Source organism: Acanthaster planci, linkage group LG17 (genome assembly GCF_054643075.1).
Source record: "Acanthaster planci isolate LZ-2023a linkage group LG17, COTS_SCS, whole genome shotgun sequence".
Classification (NCBI taxonomy): Eukaryota; Metazoa; Echinodermata; class Asteroidea; order Valvatida; family Acanthasteridae; genus Acanthaster; species Acanthaster planci.
Window position 1 is genome coordinate 12,217,795 of NC_141793.1, and position 20,089 is coordinate 12,237,883.

At 41.8% G+C, this 20,089-nt stretch overlaps 1 protein-coding gene across 1 annotated transcript; it reads left to right on the forward strand.

Annotated features, from left to right (window-relative positions):
- Positions 1-123: 123 nt before the first annotated feature.
- LOC110973367 (uncharacterized) lies at positions 124-19,266 on the forward strand. The gene is made up of 16 exons (XM_087148231.1): positions 124-318; positions 1,356-1,541; positions 3,215-3,401; positions 3,729-3,852; positions 4,498-4,600; positions 4,960-5,178; positions 5,741-5,865; positions 6,440-6,957; positions 11,587-11,762; positions 12,583-12,769; positions 13,339-13,462; positions 13,578-13,683; positions 14,231-14,458; positions 15,365-15,492; positions 16,678-17,484; positions 17,580-19,266. The coding sequence occupies exons 2-16, from the start codon at positions 1,379-1,381 to the stop codon at positions 17,730-17,732; spliced, it is 3,348 nt and encodes a 1,115-aa protein (XP_087004357.1). The 5' UTR covers positions 124-318; positions 1,356-1,378; the 3' UTR covers positions 17,733-19,266.
- The last annotated feature ends 823 nt before the right edge of the window (positions 19,267-20,089 follow it).

Consider the following 20,089-nt stretch of genomic DNA (forward strand, 5'->3'; position numbering starts at 1 on the left):
AGATCAAGGGTGTGTTTGTTAATTGAATGTTTGCATGGAAATATTTACTTGTCAGTGACTCAGTTTTACCATGGTTTTCTAGCAGCAATGTTAGAGAGGGCGCCCCCAATAATCCCCACCCTGTGCACTTGTGACCTCGTACACGTACGTAGCGTACAGTATGTAATGGATTTGGAAAGCTCACCACAGGTCTAAACATGGTCTAAACAGCTTCTGACCTTCCTGTCAAAACATGACAGAGCTAACGTTAGTGGTGATAGGCCTATTAGCAGAATAAGGGTTTTTACCAATTGGCAACTCCATTTCACAGTACTTGAGGTAAGTTTTTGGCTTGTGTTATCCTTAGAATTGAAGCAGTTGGAAAAAAGAACATTTAAAACCAGCGTGAACATGGTGGCATGAGAAGCAGTTACAGTTTCAGAGGTGGGAGGAAAATCCCGGAGGAATATTATGGGTAAAACCCACGGAGTCAGGTAGGGACTGAAAAGCCAATCCACATGTGGACCGACACACCGAGCTGGGAATCGAACCCGGACCGCAGAGGTGGAAGGCAAGGAAAGAACCACTACGCCAACCAGATTCCAAGGGTAGAGAGTCCATCCTGGTGGTCCTACCATTGAGCTGGTCCTAGACTGACAGAGGCCTAGGCCCTACATGATTTAGTTAGGTCAGGGCCATGACATGTAGGTCTTGCAGCCTCAAGGCGTATAAGCCTACCTTCAATTTGCACTTACCAGCAGATTAATTGGAAAAATTTTTCTTGAATAACCCCATATTTTGACCAGTGTGAAGTTAGTTACTTGGTCCTCATTTGACATTCGACATTTAATGTTGAACAGGTGACTGTTTGATAATGATATTCAACGTCGAATAAGTCAACGTTGAATAAGTAACCGTTTGACATTCAGCAAGCACTAAGGATGCACATCCCTAGAAATGATGGAGTGCCAAATAGAAAAAACAAACTGTGCCGCCTACATTAAAGGGCCTGTTTGACCCCGAAAAACCCCATGGTTGCCTCTGTGGGATACAGTTGTGTGTGTATACATCATTGTGAAAATACAGTGTAAATAAGCTAATGTGAATGGATGTGCATGGTGGTGCAGCTTGTTTTATTTTGTATTTTTGTTTTGTCCCTTTTGCACTCCATCGTTTCTAGGTGTGTGCATCCTGCATGTCAAACGGTTACTTATTGAATATCAAATGGTTACATGTTCAACACTGAATGTCAAACAAGGAATAAGTAACTCACTTCACGTCGGTCACTTTTTGGCCTTTATCTGCACCAATGTGAAGAAAAGTTTCTGTTCTGTCCCTTTACGTTATTGCAATTTGACAATCCTTTGCACGCATAGGCCAAACTGCAGCAGGATCCAGGATGGGCAACGAGCAGTCTCAGCAGTACAACAGCCCTGGTGGTGTGACCCAGCAGGGCGTGCGTGTAGGTGCTCACAGCGGCATCCCCAACGACACGGTGCCTTACGCCGGCGGTCAGCTGCAGTACTGCTTTGTCAATGTGGAGGCAAAGCTTACAACTCAAGGTCAGTCACAGCTGATGGTTGGTGGACTGCTGATGCTATAAGCCCTGAGTGCGACCAACAGAGGGCGTTATTTTCCTAGCAGTGGAGGCTTCTTTGGTCAGAACTGCACTTTGCTGATTCATGAACAACTACAAAATGTAAGCGTTACAGTCGCGTCGCTACCAACGAAAATAAGCACTCCTGACCAACATGGCTCTTTTCAACTAATGAGGCGGGGGTAAGCCTGTTTGATATGACGATATTTCAGGATGTTGATAAGATGTTGATATCGGATATCGTATCGTTCATAAAAACACATATAGGGGATATTGTGCAAATCGATAAGCCGAGAATTATCGCGATAAGCTCTAAACGATGTACTGTACATGCACATAGGGAAGTCAATGCACCGCGTGTTGAGCCCGGCATGCATTACTGCATTTAGGCCACACAAACACCCCATTGAAAACCTCAAACCACAAAGGCACTGTTGCCCCAGCAACTTCGATGGTCTCACAAGTATTAGGGGGCAGAACCAAACAAACAGACTGTGCGCACGTGTCATGTATTGTACAGTAAACTCCAGCTAAGTCGGCTCTCTCACTCGGGACTCTGGATTGTCATATTGTGCCCACGTGCCACACATGTACACGGCCATTTTCCAATACTCAACTTTCTCTCCATCTCAGGCTCCGTCTCCAAAACAAATTCCCGTTTCAATTAAATTGAAGAACTGTAATGTTTGGCTCTTTTGCATCTTACTTGATGTTCTGTGCCACTATCAAACTTGCTATTGCGTTTACAACTTCAGAGTCAGGAAGTAAAAAAACAGTTGAAGCCTGAGACGGGAGCCCAAGTTGAGTATAAGAAAAGGGCCTACATGTTAAGTTCGTTCAATAAGGCGACCCCCAAAATGGACAGAGCGCATGCATGTTGCCCGAGAGGGGTCCCTGGTATTGATGTACTCAACCACATGCATGCATCAGTCAAGCAGTGTGGGGCTTGTTGCTTGACACTTCTAGGCAACTGTGGCGAAGGAAACTGATACCGAAGCGTGGTATTTTTATTTCCGACTTACAAGGAGGATTTTTTGTGGTCGGAGTGAAACATGCCGACTAACAAGAAATAAATGATGACTTAGAAATGAGGTGAGGATGTCAGTACCAGTAGCCCCTCGAGTAACACGCATGTGGTCTGTCCATTTTGGGGGTTGCTTTATTGAGTGAACTTCAGCGCAAATGTGTGTGAGGAATTGGCTTTTTCCGTACGATGCCATGATATGATTTATGATAATTTAATGTCCACAATTTCCATGTTAAAATTTGCTTTTCACCAGCATATAAGAGTTCTAAATGTAGAAATAATGCAAACATTCATTTTTTTTTTTTTGACGTGTCACTCGAGATTTTGGTTGTGTTAATTTTATGAATTGAAAATGACGTTATCACGATAATATCGGATATCGCGATATTTTTTCATGATATCGCGATATGAAAAGAACTTCTGCTCAAGGCATATAGCCCTTTTTTGTGTCAAATCTGGATTCTGTGCCTGTGGTCGCCATCATCTCGAGCTCATCTCAGTCAGTTTCAAATTTTAGGTTGCTGTTGGAGCTAGATGAAAATCCCTCAAATTTTGACTGACCTTAAGTTGAACAAATAGGCCTGGACGCTTGTCTTCTTTCTCCTTTGCAGCTACATTTTTCTCTGCCCCCGTCGTAACGACCAACGTGGACGCTTACTATTCCATCATTTCCCAGCCCTATGCTCAGGGCTTCGTCATGAATCAATTCCAGTCCATCCCTGGTGTCCAGAGACAAAAAGGTTTTAGCTTCAGTGTGGGTATGCCATTCCAAGCTATCTTGTCCAGACCAGTCAATGCGTAAGTAGAAAGACAAAGTATAAAGAGAGATGTTTATCTGGCGCTGGCCCCCTACTTTATGTTTTATCTGGATATCTTTATCTCTTTTTTCAGTTGCACAATATTTCAAAGTTGGAGTCACTATGGTAGATGTTAACCCTAAAGAATGAACTTAAAAGTGAATGGTTGATTTTTTTTATACTTTTTATTTATTTATTTTTGGCACTTTCAAACTCTGTTCTTTAGCAAGGCACAAATTTATTCAAATAAGGAAATGGAACTGAGATGGACTTTGTGTATTGGGCCAAGTGTTTTTCATTCCGCAGATCTTTCATCTCTTTTTTGCAGGCCACCGCCCAATGAGAGGTGGCAGCTACGAGTGGAGAAGAGCTTCTTACAAACCCAGCAGGTCCTTCAGTTCTTCACGACGCAGTCGTCGGTTGTGTCCGATACTTCAGACATCTACCAAAAGGTATATGCGAGATAAGCGTAGAAAGTAGCCAAGTCCGGATGACTTGGCTGCTGCTCCAAGTTACACAGGAGTATGTGACATTAACAGAGTCACAGGCAATTTCAAGCCGCAACCAAGTAATTTGGACAAAGCCTCAGATTTTAAATGTGGGCTCAATTTGTGATAGAGTTGAAATGCAGAACACTATTGCTAATTGAAATCTGCGAAATAATTTCGATCGGTTTGCATTTACGGGGCCTTAGGTAAGTGTACTGATTCTACTTGCTTTAAGTGCATAACTAACGAGGATACATGACAACTTCTTAAACTTTACTCGGGCCAATAAATACGACAAGACCAAAATTCTTTGACATTGTCCTGACATCTTCTATAAGGTAGTTCAGTTATTGACCGTCTTGTGGTAGACATCAACTTTCTGCTTATGTATCTTTTGCACTACGATGTAATGTCTGCAGCAATTACATTGCTTATCGCAATCCTACCCTTCATGTTGTTATTTGCTCCTTGATGATGAGAGACTGCAGTACAGTGTCTTGCTTAGGGACTCGGGCCCGTCTCTTGGCCTTACCTATATCCATGTTTATCTCCAGACCGTAATACTCCACAGATGCTTACAGTACTCTGTCTCATCCTGTAATCCTTCAGATTAACCAAGTTGCATCCCAAGGCGGTCGTTTGATATGCATCGAAATCACCGGTTTTGAGCAAGGTCCCAGCTTTGGTCAGTCATTTTCAGGCTACCAAGGAAGTAAGTATTTTAGAGATGATGGCATCTTTATTAATTTCTGGTCGGCCATAATCCCAACCTAAAATATACAGAAAAATTATTTACTTCTGTCATTGGATGAGGCAGAAGGTTGTGCTTCAGTTAAAACTCTGTCTTGTATTCTTGTACTTTTCAAAAAACTTAATATTGTCATCTGCCTAGATCACATTGCCATATCGAGATCTCAAAGGTCTCCAAAGGTTTTTTAAGTTTCAAAAAATCAAACACTGAGCCAAAATTGATCAGTTGAAGACGTTGCCACTCCTCATTCAAATGTTGATCTTAAACTGTACAGAACTTAAATGCTTACATTTAATACTTTATTCCCCAAATCTCACCAGTCAAAGGTGTAGATCTCTTCTTCAACATGCCGTTGCACCCCAACCCCACGGTTTACATCTACCAAGCCATCAGCGTGCCCGTACAATTCCAAGTTACGTCCTCGTTCCCCCAGCCGAGGATACAGGTGCTCACTGACTTCATGGGTCAGTTTGCTGCCTTCCTGCGGAAGGGCTGGAAGTTGGTTGAGATCAACTTTGACTGCTCCATGACGACACAGCGTAAGTGCAAAATTGCTGAATAAATGTAGTACGTTGCGTCTTTGGTTTTATATACAGTTTTCCGTGCAAAATTTCTTGCCATAACTATGGCAGTGTCCGCTATGTTAAGGCCAAGTGCAGTTTACATGCGCTGAGCCTTGTACATCAGTTTTGTTGCCAGCTGTTTCATAAAATCAGTCGTAGGGTTACAGGTTGAATAATGACCAAGAACTCCATTTGTTGCAGTTCGTTCGTATAGTTTGTGCATTTGCCTAGGACTGGATGACTTGGATGTGCACCGACTTGCTGGAATTTTTAATTAACCCTAACTGTCCTCAATCCTCCAACAGGTGAAGGATTCAGGAGGGTTAGGGTTAAGGAACTCAACTTGTGTAACTCTCCCCCATGACATGCCAACCCATTAGTAATTTCCCAGCCTTACATCCCTGTGACCCGAGTTTTCCCCCAGAGCTCTTGATCGCCTTTACTCCGTCTTAAAGCTTTTTAGGCTTCTTAGACTCAGTGACTCGAGTGCTAGAACCCCTTCATCTCAAGGTGACGTCCTGTTCTTGTTACTACACAGCTGGTTTCTTTCAGGCACACTCAAGTCTCAACTCCATCTGGTTCTTCGAGAAGGAAGCCTCTAAAGTGAACAGCGAGATTCCAGAATGGGAAGGGACCATTATTGAATATGAACACAAGATCACCGTTAGTACCCCACCCATAATGACACTTGAAGTCTCATTTAGTACTTGACCTGCAGCAATAGCAGTATCTTGAGTGGAAGTTGGCTTGTGTAAATGTCAAAGAACTATTTTACTTTGACTTCAATGACACTAAACTATTGGTAAATTTGTGGCCTCTGTTGACACTTAAGCCCCATATACATTTAGCACCTGACATCAATTATCACAAAAGCCATATTTATAGTACTTCACCTGTCTTTATATGCTTACATTCAACTTCCACTGGAGCGCCGCATACTGCTTATCTCCTGTGACACCAAAGTGTCGGGTAATACTTGACTATAAGTCTTAGTGCTTGACATCTGCTAACATTTAACTTGTACTTCAGCTACAGTGTTGCCAAAGTCTCAATCGTTTGTTGACCTAAATTAGTGTCCAAAAGATGATGGTTTGATTTTAATGTGCCAGAGTTTAAATCCAAAAGCACTGCTTTAACTAGGGAAAAGATCTCAGTTTCTATCGTTTCTCCAAAATGTGGAGGGCAAGTTTTGAGACAGTATGAGAGCAGCCCTGACTGTAGTTTGTCTTTTTTGCAGACCACGTTCAGTGGCACCCGAGCCAAGACCAACTGGGACCCACTGGTGATTCAGATGGGCCAGCGGGGCTGGGAGCTAGCCTGCCTGGTGGAATCCCCCGAGACCTATAATACTAGCTTCAGCTCGTCAGCCATGAAGGTTCTCATGTTCTTCCAGCGTCGCATCATGCGGCCTGTGGGAGCTGGCGGTTTTGTCATGCCGCCTCAGGCTGGGGCCCCTCCAGCTCAGGGAAGTTATCCCCCATCCCAGGGGGGCTATCCCCCAGCCCAGGGGAGCTATCCCCCAGCCCAGGGGAGTTATGCCCCAGGCTCAGGCTTTCATCCCCCTCCCCAGGGAAGTTATCCACCACCACATACTGGTGGAAACCAGCCTCCACCCCCCTATCCGGCATCAACTGCGCCTAGTGCATATCCAGCAAGTGCTCCCCCGCTCCAGGGGGGTTATACCCCACCCATGGGAGCTTATCCAGCCCCACCCCATGGAGGCTACCCAGGGAGTCCCCAACGGGAACAGAAACAGTAAGTGTCCCTTTGATTGGAAGTACAAACTTTGATCCATGCATGCTGTGGATGTTAAGTGTTTCCACAAAGGGAATGAACAAAATTCTCGGAGTTTCTTGTCATTGCAAAAGCACAAAATAGCCTTGCAAGGGTAGATTACATTGTCGGTGACAGTTGATTGTAAATCTTTGAAGAGTTTGGAAATGCCTAGCAAAGAGGTCTGTGGTGAAAGTTGTTATTAGGATTTTGAAAGCAAGTACGCTTACTGACTGTCATCACGGGTGTACCTCACCCCATCATGACATGAGTTTTACGAACCGCCCACTTCATATTGCTGTAAAGTGGCTGTGGAAAGCTCCCAGAATTTTCCCATTGTGATAATGTATCTTGCTGAGGGACACAGTGTGCTTTATTTTCCAGGCTTTATTTTCCTCTCAAAATATGACCACAGCTTTAAAACCTGCAATCCATCTAAATGTGACCCACCATCCCCAAACCAGGCTGAAGTCGGTATTTGTGATGTTGGACAATTCCTCTCCTTCAGTTTTTTTTTTTTACACTTAAAAGTGATCCATGTCAAATCAAAATTCTGTCTGCAGTAAGCTTCTTACGGGTAGTAATAGCTGTAAAACTCCCATGAAAATCTGAACAGTGGAAGTTCCACTATTTTAGGGTTGTGGAGTTACTACTTCAGCCTGGTTTGGGGATGGTGGGTCACAAATTGTTTATGATGGATAAAATTCCACCTGTGTATTGCAAAGATCTTGTCTGTAACAACAATCACACTAATGTTGTAAATGTAACATTTATAGTAATGAATTCTTAACCTGTGTAAAAATAGAAAAGAGTAGAATATTTCCTAAAAAGTTTTTAAAGCCAATAGTTTGTGGAAATTTTTTTCTATACTATGCATATAATCATCATGCTTATTTGCTGATGAAAGCCAGGTTGTAGTACTTCAGTATTAAGTTCAAAATGTCACAGATAAATAAATCCTTCATAGGAATTTATTTTATGAATGTGCATTAAGTTGTGGTTTTTCAGTTTTAGTTTATGGCATTTGGGGGATTTTGTTTCATTGAAGAGCTAAATCAGCTTGAAATTTGGGAAGGTAAGGCTGAAATAAATGTGTACATAACTGCATTTTAAACAAAAATATTTAAACCATTTTAACAAGTCAAATCAGATTGTAGAATTTCCAGCTCAAGAAAAAATGGCAAGTTTCACACAATCACCGGTGTTTAGTAATGTCCATAATTTTTGGGGGGGATGAGTAGTGGCTTCAGTGTGCAGCCCGTCAACATCTAATAAGATGTTGCTCTTGCATTTGAATAGATATTTTAAATGTGTCAAGTATTGTCAATTCTGGCCAAAATATGGTAAATTCCAAGACGGCTGCACAATGTTTTGCATTTTTTTCCAACTTATCAATGTGTTTTCTGCAAATGTTTATAAAGTTTTTGTTCACCTCAGGAGGCTTGCCCTGAGAGTTGCCCAGCCATCAATCTGGCATGGCTCTTGAGGCTTGTTTGTTTAAACGTGGATCCGGATTGCGATCAGTGATCCGTCATTGGTTGACTGACACCAGCACCTATCTAATGCATAAAGTGAACCAGCGTCGGGATTGTTGACTGGAATCCAGATCAAGCAGGCAAGCCTAAGAGATGGAGGCTTGAGTGTACTCATGAGGGTACCAGATTTGAATAGAATCGAAAAGAAAGAAAATTGTGCCATCAACTGGACCTACAAGTTGTTTGATTAGCATTGCAGATAGTGAAGTTATAGTTTGATGTTATCGGCAACTCAGTTTCATCTGGATAACAACTTTTCAGTTTTAGATCCATGCACTGAGCTCCTGAGGTTGAAGTTCATTTGATTAGGCAAGCTTATATTGAAGTAAGTCCATGTACATTAAAATGAAAACTGTAAGGAACATACAATGGTCTGTTAAGCTACTCATGGTCTGTTAAGCTACTCATGGTCTGTTAAGCTACTCATGGTCTGTTAAGCTACTCATGGTCTGTTAAGCTACTTATGGTCTGTTAGGCTACTCATGGTCTGTTAAGCTACTCATGGTCTGTTAAGCTATTCATGGTCTGTTAGGCTACTCGTGGTCTGTTAAGCTACTCGTGGTCTGTTAAGCTACTCATGGTCTGTTAGGCTACTCATGGTCTGTTAGGCTACTCGTGGTCTGTTAGGCTACTCATGGTCTGTTCAGTTACTCATGGTCTGTTCAGCTACTCATGGTCTGTTAAGCTACTCATGGTCTGTTAGGCTACTCATGGTCTGTTAGGCTACTCGTGGTCTGTTAGGCTACTCATGGTCTGTTAAGCTACTCATGGTCTGTTCAGTTACTCATGGTCTGTTCAGCTACTCATGGTCTGTTAGGCTACTCATGGTCTGTTAGGCTACTCGTGGTCTGTTAGGCTACTCATGGTCTGTTAAGCTACTCATGGTCTGTTCAGTTACTCATGGTCTGTTCAGCTACTCATGGTCTGTTAGGCTACTCGTGGTCTGTTAGGCTACTCATGGTCTGTTAAGCTACCCATGGTCTGTTCAGCTACTCATGGTCTGTTCAGCTACCTGTGGTCTGTTAGGCTACTCATGGTTTGTTCAGCTACTCATGGTCTGTTTAGCTACCCATGCATGGTCCGTTAAGTTACTGTGCACAGTTGCTCATGACATTTGTACTCATATTTGTAAGTCATGGTGTTCCTTGCCTAGACTGATCCAGGTTCCTCCGTAGTCCACAGACGTCTTTCGGATGTTAATCGAACGTAGGAACCAATAGCAGGTCATAAAGTTTGGAGGAATTCCTCAGAGTTTATTTCAATGAGGAAATGAGCATGCAGTTGCTTCCACAATTTAATAATTAGACAGTAGCCAATGAAATAGTTTGCATTCTCCAATCTCCTCTGTTAAACATGTATTTCAAAACAAGTTCTGTATGCATTGCTCATTCATGTGATAACTGAGCAACGTAATTGGTGACTTGAAGTGAATGGCTGGGGAAATAAGTGAGATCATAAACAATATGTGAGAAAGCAAACTGTGTGTACATATATACAACTCCATGATTAATCGTAGTCTTGGGTCCAAGACGCCTTTGGCAGTACTGCGATCCGATATGCGTGCATTGTGTGGTGCAGAATGCGATTCACTGTGACAGCACCCTTTTTTTGAGGCGTACCAGCCTGTGATAGCGATTCATCTGGTGATGGTTCGTGTCACAGAATAAACAGGAAGGTCTTGAAACCAAGAGTAAATTAATAGTGGCTAACCATGGATGAAGCAGATGTCATAGTGTACCGAAGTGAATACATCACGCACACAATTAGTGTGTAAAAGGCACGAGCGCATGAACCAGCGCGTGAACCAACACGCGCGCGTACTCCATTCGTTTGCACTGCACTTTCTGGTTCACAGTGACGTCACACTTCGGTACTATATAGTGCCATTGGTCTGACTTAGTATAGTATGAATATATATCAAACAGAAGGGCCAATCAGACATGTCAAGTGTGAGCTGGCTACTGGTCCGAATCATTTATTATTTGGACGGGAACCAGTCACCTCCCTGGCACACAAGTGGTAATATAGTTCAGTATCATCCGTGCTTATGAACGCTTCAAGGTGGGAGAGTAATTTTCTGTATTTATTGTCTTGTATTTTCTTTCTTCACTTTTTTAAACCTGTGAAGGGTAAACCATCTTCAGTTTCCAAGGTAAAATGCATGATTAAATATATTACATCATAATTATGAATAAAATGAAGTGTTAAACAAGCGTAACTGTTACCTTTGTGCCAACTGTGTTTAAAATCATTGAAGGGATGATTGTTTTTCAGAACTAAAATTTGAAGTACCCTCAGATTATCACAGATTCATTCATCGTCTTCCTTACAAGTAGACACTGATGTTTACACAATCATGTTTCTACCTAAATCAGGAACATAGCGTCATGTTGGAATCAGTGTTATCTGGTGGGTGGGTATAAAGTCCGTCTTGCTAACCTTACACCAAAGTCATGGTAAGATTTTACTTTGACAATAATTATTCCAGTATATTCACGAGAGACCTGAGTTTCATAGTCGGAATAGTGTACATGGACTTGTATTACATTCAGTTTTGGGTGCAAAGTGTAGATAATGGATTGAGGATCAGACACGAGGAGAGGAGATTAATTGGGACTCATTCTTGAGCTTAAACTTGTATGCTTAGGGAGTCGAAGCTCTCTCCGTTGAAGTTGGTTTCCATTTTGGGGTAATTGCTGAGAAGATTTCATAATTGAAGGATTTTGGATCACTCTTTGGTTTAAACTTGAAAGGAAACGGGGCCCAGTTGGCTTGTCATTGTGTGCCCTTGCTTCACACATCCATTCCCCAATGTTAATGGATTGACAGACCTTGGAATCCCAGTTCTTCCTTATCATGAGCATCTTAGCTTTATTATAATAGACATCTTTGATATGTAAATGCAAAAGGCTGGGTTTTTCCTGGTTTGTTATTTTTAGCTCGTCAATTTGACAAGTGTACTTGCGACAGCCCCACCTTGTACAAACCAGAGGTTTAAGTAGTGTTTGCCATTGCTGTTGCCATTATTATTGGCTTGATTGCATCTTTCAGTTATAGGTTTTAAAAACTGTAGCTGACGAGCTAGTTTCAGAATGAGCAATGAACGACCCCACAGTTCTTCAAGGCCAGCTGAAGCAGTCAACCCCTTGCCTATGGGCGCTCACAGTCCTATCCCGAATGATCCAGAGCCTTATGCGGGTGACCGACTCCAGTACTGCTACGTAAACATCGAAGCTGTTTTGAAAGCTGATAGTAAGTTTGGGCTAAGATAACTGACTGCTGTGCTTTGTATGTAATTACACTTGGCATTTCTCAATTCTTTGAAGGTCTTTACCTGTTAGTAGTCGGTGTACAGTTATTGCCCAAGACCATGCAGCGGTTGGAGCATTATTGGGTTTTTTTTTGCTTGGCAATAAATTTTGGAAGTTCAGAAAACTTCAAGTTTGATATGGTCCAATTTCCAAACTGAAGAAAAACACCAGGAGTGAGTCCAAACTTAGATTAAAGGATGGTGACTAATGGTGGTGAAGTTTGAGGTCCAAACTTTTGGCATTAATTGAAATATCCTTCAGAAGATTATATTCTTGATTTCTATGAGATGGCACCGTCTTGCCCAATAATTTCTACACAAGAATTGGCATTTACATAAAAAAAATGAAGGACGTAAGTCCCCATCTTCCATGCACTCGGTGCAATTGAGAATTAGAAAGATAGCTTTCAGGTGCATTTGCTTTTTAAGCCTATTCAGTAAATTGTAAATGATAATTTGTTTCCTGCCAGGTAACATCTTAGATTAAAGGATGGTGACTAATGGTGGTGAAGTTTGAGGTCCAAACTTTTGGCATTAATTGAAATATCCTTCAGAAGATTATATTCTTGATTTCTATGAGATGGCACTGTCTTGCCCAATAATTTCTACACAAGAATTGGCATTTACATAAAAAAAATGAAGGACGTAAGTCCCCATCTTCCATGCACTCAGTGCAATTGAGAATTAGAAAGTTAGCTTTCAGGTGCATTTGCTTTTTAAGCCTATTCAGTAAATTGTAAATGATAATTTGTTTCCTGCCAGGTAACATCTTTTCCTCTTCCATGGTCACAACCAACACTGATGCCTGTTACCCTGTGATATGCCAGCCCTATACCCATGGGTTTATCCTGCAGCAGTTCCAGGCTTGCCCGGGACTCATGAGAAAAATAAATGGCTCTTCTAAAGTTGCAATGCCCTTCCAAGCCATCTTATCCAAACCTGTCAATGTGTAAGTGTGAAGCCAACTATTTAAGATGGCCCCGAAAATGGTCGAGAGTACGACAATTTTTCTTGGCAAGTGAAATTTGTTCATACTTTTGCCCTTTTCAGGGTCTTCCATAATTTTGACTGTTGCCTTGACTGAAGCTTTGCAGTGTGCTGTTCGTTTCCAGGAGATGCCCCTAGAAAGGTTTTGAAATGATGAAAAAATCAGGATTTGCAATATTCTTAATCAGCACACAGAGGTCACTAGAGCCACCCATGGATCATCTTCCCATTCCGACTGCAGTGCGTATGCAAAGGGTGACACACCATTGTTAACTAAATTGTTCGTGCCAACAGTGGTTAAAATGGTACGTAAGCCATTGATTACCTTTGTTTTGGGCGCCATAAGATGGCCCCTAGTGGTTTCAGTGGATACCAAAGCATTCCAAGTCCAGACTTTCTTATGTGCCATCCATCCTTGACCCTTAACTCCTCATCAGCCTTGGTGTCCGTGTTGAGTTTCAGCCAGTGCTCTGTATTTATTACACCCATCATTTCTGGGATGTTCCTCCCAACTAACTGCTCTATCTACAGGCCTCCGTCCCGTGAAAGATGGCAGCTTCGGGTGGAGAAGAGCCTCTTGAAAACACAGCAGAAGCTTCATTTCTTCACAGAAGGCCAGACGGTGACATCCGACACTTCCGACATCCACCAGAAGGTATGCGAGAGCTTATTGTAAGTGAATTTTATACATGGATCCCAGTTGTTGGCTTGTACGAAATTGTGAATACTCTGGTCCAAAAACTGTGCCGTTGTTTTTGCAATTGTAACAGATAAGCAATGTTGCCGCTCAGGGAGGGCGTTTGATCTGCATCGAAATCACAGGTTTTGAGAAGTCCCCCGGGATACTTCTGCAGGCACTTACCGGCTTCCAAGCAAGTGAGTATTATTTTAGGAGGTGGGTCTTTTTGTAACGTATCAAAAATGCTCTGTAAAGGGCATTTTGATCCCTAACAGTACAACAAAAGCAATGCCAACCTGTGAACTAGCAATACCGGCAATTTCCAATAGTGCGCCACCAAGAGTTTGTAACTGTTCGTAAAAAAGAGAGAGGGAAAAGGGAAAAAAAAAAGAGGGGTCATATTTGTCTGAGATTGTAACACAGAGCACCTAGAATTCCAAATGGTCCCGGACCCTACGCCATATTGCTTCGCATTACATCTTCGCAAGCATTTTACCATTGCTGCTTTAGTTTACTTTTGCCCCCCCCCTTTTCAAAAATAAGGGATCACGCCCCCTCTTTGGGAAAATCCTGGATCCGCCCCTGAGTGAGAAACTGCATTTTGCCCTTTGCAGAGGTCAACATTTTCAGTGAAAAATTAACACTGTTCAGTAAGTCATATTCTGTCTGACCAGCCCAGTTTTGCTTCTATTTTTATAACTCCAAACGTATGTTTTTTTTACCGAAATATGGTTTCTCACCCAGGTAAAGGGGTGGATCTCTTCTTCCATATGCCTTTGGATCCAAACCCCACCCGTTATGTCTACCAGGCTGTCAGCATTCCCATAAAGTTCAAAATGAAATATCCCAGCTTTTCGACGGAAGTGGAGTATGAGATGGAGACTGACTTCATGGGCCACTTTGCTGGCTTCCTACAGAGGGGCTGGAAACTAGTGGAGATCAACTATGACAATTCCATCAAAGAGAGGAGTTGTAAGCCTTGAGATGGCCTCTGCACAAGCAGTAGAGGGCGCTGTTCTTTTACTACCAGTGAGCCAGTTTGGTATTCCAACAGCGCATGCCCACGATGAAGTGCATCCGAGGTCATTCGGACACTGGCGCAAGGCTTTCCCAATCAGTACGGCCCTATGCAGACAGGCATGCCTGCCTTCTTCCTAACTGGTCTTGCTTTATTGAAACACCAAACTGGCTTATTAATAATGGGCAAGTTTGAGAAAGGACCACTGGTCAGTTCTTTTCCCTGGTAATCTGTCCACAAAATATATACAGGGCACCAGGCAAAACATATACCCCTGGTACTTACTATATTATGGTCTGCAAGATGGCAGCACAACCCCATCCCCGTGCACCCTAGTAATTTGCAAATTTGCATCAAACATCCTTTTACAGGGCTAGATTCATGCGTGGTTCAAGGCATAGCCACAGTCTTTCCGTTTGTCATCACTGAGGATTTTGTGCACAGAATTGACTCATTGCAGTAGATACCGGACTCCACTCACCTTTTAGTCTTTCTCCCCCACCCTTGCTAAAAATCCCCCCCCCCCTAAGTTGGGCAGGGGCTTAGCCTGGTTTAAAGTGGTACCTCTCTCAACTTGACATGTACACTTTGTGATGTGTGACTCAGCTTTTTAGTATTTATCACTGATCTGTAGATTTTAATTTTAGCTTTAACTTGTTCTTCACTCAGTCAGGGCCCCTAAAAGTGAAATCACTGACCCGCCGTCTTTTTCAAAAGCTGCAAAAAACGAGCAGTAGAAGACATCATTTGAGACTAACAAACACCTTGGTAAACAGGTTTTGGATCTGTTTGTCCTGCTCCGTGTCTTTGTCAAAATTAACATCCTGCACCAGATCTTTGGTCTTTCTGTCCAATTGCAGCGTTTTTGTCAAGTACCATTCACGCCAATCACAACTCCATCTGGTTCCTTGAGAAGGAAGCTTCCAAAGTGAGCAGCGATGTGCCGGAATGGGAGGGGACCATCATTGAGTACGAACACAAGGTCAAGGTCAGTGCTCTAGCACGTCACTACTACTGATTCTTCTGATGGACAGCTTGACCTTCCAACTAAAAAGGCTTTAAGTCGGGCCATATTTCTCAACCGGATACTCGCGTGTGTGAGAGACTTTGCATGCACAACATTACTGGGAAAATGTCAGGAAGGGAAAGTTCTGAGAAAATAATCGTCCATCAGTGTTTACAATTTGGTATGGGTAATTGTCCACAGGCAAAATGGTCTTCAAATGGAGAACCATTCAGAACCTTCAAATGGAGAACTAGTCCCCAATACATTTCCTGTAAAATTGGGATCTTTCCCCCTCAAATTTGTAAAATAGTGTCGCGGTCCCCCAATATTGGGATTAATTAATACCGGGGTGAACAATTAAAATCATGGCAGGAAGCAGGACTTTGGGGTGACAGGAAGACTCCGCGTTATTCACAACTTCTTCCTTTGATTATGCACAGTAGATTAAGTAGCAAGGGTGGCATCCGTTGATTCATGGTAGCATACAGTATTGCAAGTAAGGTTTAAGAGTATCGGCCTATTTACTACCAGGCAAGGCATACCCATGAAGTTTAACAACCGACCAAGGGGTGGAAGTTCCGTCAGACGGGCTGACCGCAGGGGGAGTGGCCTGCTGAAGGCTCCTCCAGCCACACATATATGTGTGCCGGAACAGCATAGAGCTACTAGATTTAACGATTTTGTCGTTACCATGATTAATTGTAATCATTTTTTGTTGTGTACTGTTCCTTTATTTTTCATTTGCTTTGTGAGAGTGTCAAAATAAGGCACATATTGGAAAGAAGTCCATTTTGATTATCTGCAGTAAATGTGAAATTGGGTTTTTGAATGCTGAATTGCGTTTTTACATTCGATATTCCCAAAATGAATTTATTGAATTGTGAAATTGGACTGTTTGTCAAAGTCAAAAATGAAAAAAGGTCTCTTAAGGCTTTAAATTTAAGGAAATACTTTTTCAAGGAAATACCACTTTACAATTTTTTTATGGAAAGAAAAGGCCAGAAGCATCATAAAATCCCAAAATCTCTAAATCAACAAAACTCATCCCCATTTTCAAGTCAATCATGTTTCTCTCTTCTGCCTAGTGACCAGGTCAGATTTTGCCTGATTTCACCTGACAACTGATTCCAAACCATTCAATTAAAATGCCCTTTTATTCTTTTACAGTTTGGGGTTTTTGACTACTCTGTCAAGCAGAAAACTGACTGGATCCCTCTATTGAATGAGATGGGCCATCGTGGCTGGGAGTTAGCCTGCATGGTGGAATCACCCGAGACCTACGAAGTGAGCTACACAGTGTCGGCCATAAAGGTTGTCATGTTCTTTCAACGCCGCATCATTCGACCTGTGGGAGCTTGGAGTAGTGATGTGCCACCTCAATCTGGGGAAAACCCACCAGAGGAGAATGAACCCCCACACAAGGCAAAACACCCCTCACCCATGGGAAGTGGTCTTCCATTCCAAGGGAGTAATCGCATACCCCAAAAGACTAATCCCATGCCCCACGGGAGAAGTCCAATGCCCCAAGGGAGTGATTCTGTGCTTCAAGGGAGCAATCCCATCACCCAAGGGAGTAATCCTGTGCCCCAAGGGCGTAATCCTGTGCCCCAAGGGACTAATCCTGTACCCCAAGGGAGTAATCCTGTGACCCAAGGGAGCAATTCTCCACTCCAAAGGAGTAACCCTGTGCCCCATGGGAGTAATCCAGTGCCTCAATGGAGTAACCCTGTGCTCCAAGGGAGTAATCCAGTACCTCTAGGAAGTAATCCCATGCCCCAAGGGAGGAATCCTGTGTCCCAAGGTAGGAACCTCATTTCCCATGGCCCTAATCCTTTGCCACAAAGGAGCAATCCCATGCCCCAGTGGATCAATCCTTTGCTACAAAGGAGCAATCCCATTCCCAAGTGGAGTAATCCTTTGCCACAAAGGAACAATCCCATGCCCCAGTGGAGTAATCCAGTAGCCCTAAAGGAGTAATCCCATGCCCCAGTGGAGTAATTCTGTGACCCAAGGGAGCAATTCTCCGCTCCAAAGGAGCAACCCTGTGCCCTGAGGCAGTAATCAAGTAGCCTCAAAGGAGTAATCCTGTACTCCAAGGGAGTAATCCAGTACCTCTATGGAGTTATCCCATGCCCAGGCTCCACAAGTTTCCCCCAAAGGGTAAAGAAAAAAATTATCCTTCAGTGAGAGAGTACAGATACACACGACACCAAAGAAGTTAAGGGCCGCTTTTATTTTGTGTATAATTTTTTTCATATGAGATATTTGACTGCTGAAAATACCTACATACAACTGTCTTGAGTTTATAAATTTTTTTGATTCCAACGAGATCACCATCTAGACAAACAAAAACATGAAAGAACTAGACCCTACTCATTGCTTGGGAAATTACAAGTTACGAGGTGATCCTTCACCTTTTTTTTGGAGTAGTATAGTTTGTGTATCAGTGTTTGAGTATGTGTACAAAGATGTACGATGATTATGCTACATGGAGATTTCAGTGCCATATGACAGTTTGAGGTTTTCTCATGGTACGCAAGGATTTTCATGACAGTTTTATAATTAGAGGTAATTATATCAGACTGTTCAGCGGCAGTTGATAGTGTTTTGTCTCGTTTCAATAGAATGACTGTTTCAATTCTGTTTTTAAAAGAAAGTTGGTGAAGGTTGAATGTGTAGCCTACTCAAATGAATAGATGTGATCAAATGACGGAAAACTGATGAAGCACAAAATTGAGATCTTGATAATCGCTAAATTCAGTTTGTATCTTAGAGACCTGTTAGCCGTGTATACCTTCAAGTATTCTGTAGTTTTAAGTAAGCAAATGAGCTGGATGAAATTGAAAAACTGATATACAGTGCTGATAATCCTTTAAAGAAAAATTCAATTCAAAACAGTGCCTCCCTCAAGAATGTATTGCCCTTTGTAATTCTCGCTCGGAAATTTTGATGCCCTGTACACCATATGTTTGTTTGCAGTGAAGCTAACTTGCTTGAATAAAACTTTGGTCAAAAATGTACTTTTCCAGTAAGAGCAACAACTTTTATTTTTTTTACTTCTCACCACAAATTATGGGAAAAACTGTAAGGGGCTAGACTTGCATTTTGATTTAAATTTTGTCAAAACTTGATTATTTTTAAAAGAGCCCAGGAATGAATTTCGAGAGGAACTTCATGTTTTCTGACTGTTCTAGATAATTTTGATGCAATGTACACCATTTTCAAATTTTCACATAAAATTGACAAAACTACAAGGGGTTAGTCTTGCATTTATTTGGCATTACAGAGAAAGGCTCTCCGTCTTAAGATCGATGAACCTCATAGGGCCCACATTCTCCCACTACAACGCAGGAGGAGTGTTGCATCTTTGTGCACCTTCTTCCGTCAATTTCTCTGGCAACCATCTGTCAAGCTGACAGGGATCCTCCTTCCCAGGGTTTCCACTGTCAGGGTAACGCCCTCCTCAAGTAGTAACCACCTGTGTGCTGTCAAAAGTCCAATGCTACTCTCCATATGTCTTCACATCTTCCAAAAACTAGCCGATTATGGAATTCTCTTCCTAATCATGTATTTCCTGCCATGACAATATGGATGCTTTCAAGGCTAGTGTGAATACATACTTAATGACTATGTTGTAATTTATATGTATGAAATGGAGTTTTTTTGATGTGACTTCTGCAGAGCTGCTTTTCATCATTTTTGGTGGCAACACCAATCCCGAATTGATCAATAAAAAGAAACAAATGCATAAAAAAATTCGTCAAAAATGGAGTTGTTTTCTAAAAAAGCTCAGAAGTGTATTTCAAGATCAATTTATAACATAGTTCGAGTTGAATTCCAGGTTTTCTGACACTTCTAGGTAATTTTGATGCACTGATGACCATTTTTAAACTTTCACCAAATATTGAAAAACTACAAGGCCAACGCCTTGGATTTTTATTAAAATTTCATCAAAACTGGACTTTTTCTCAAGAGGCTCAGAAATGTATTCCAAGATGAATTTCAGCTTTTCTGACACTTTTAGATAATTTTGATACAATTTAGACCATTTTCCAAATTTCACCAAAAATTGAAAAAACTACAAGGGGTTAGCCTTGCATTTTTATTGAAATTTCATCAAAACTGGACTTTCCCTAAAAAGCGTCAGAAATGTACTCCAAGATGAATTTTAGCTTTTCTGACACTTCTAGATAATTTTGATACAATTTAGACCATTTTCCAAATTGCACCAAAAATTCAAAAAACTACAAGGGGTTAGCCTTGCATTTTTATTGAAATTTCATCAAAACTGGACTTTTTCTCAAGAGGCTCAGAAATGTATTCCAAGATGAATTTCAGCTTTTCTGACACTTCTAGATAATTTTGATACAATTTAGACCATTTTCAAAATTTCACCAAAAATTGAAAAAACTACAAGGGGTTAGCCTTGCATTTTTATTAAAATTTCATCAAAACTGGACTTTTTCTCAAGAGGCTCAGAAATGTATTCCAAGATGAATTTCAGCTTTTCTGACACTTCTAGGTAATTTTGATACAATTTAGACCATTTTCCAAATTTCACCAAAAATTGAAAAAACTA

Excerpts from the sequence above, each read along its gene's own strand:
- LOC110973367 (XM_087148231.1), top strand. The coding sequence starts at position 1,379 with ATGGGCAACGAGCAGTCTCAGCAGTACAACAGCCCTGGTGGTGTGACC. Across the intron at positions 3,853-4,497 it reads CTTCAGACATCTACCAAAAG|ATTAACCAAGTTGCATCCCA; the intron begins GTATATGCGAGA and ends GTAATCCTTCAG. Across the intron at positions 14,459-15,364 it reads TTCCATCAAAGAGAGGAGTT|CGTTTTTGTCAAGTACCATT; the intron begins GTAAGCCTTGAG and ends GTCCAATTGCAG.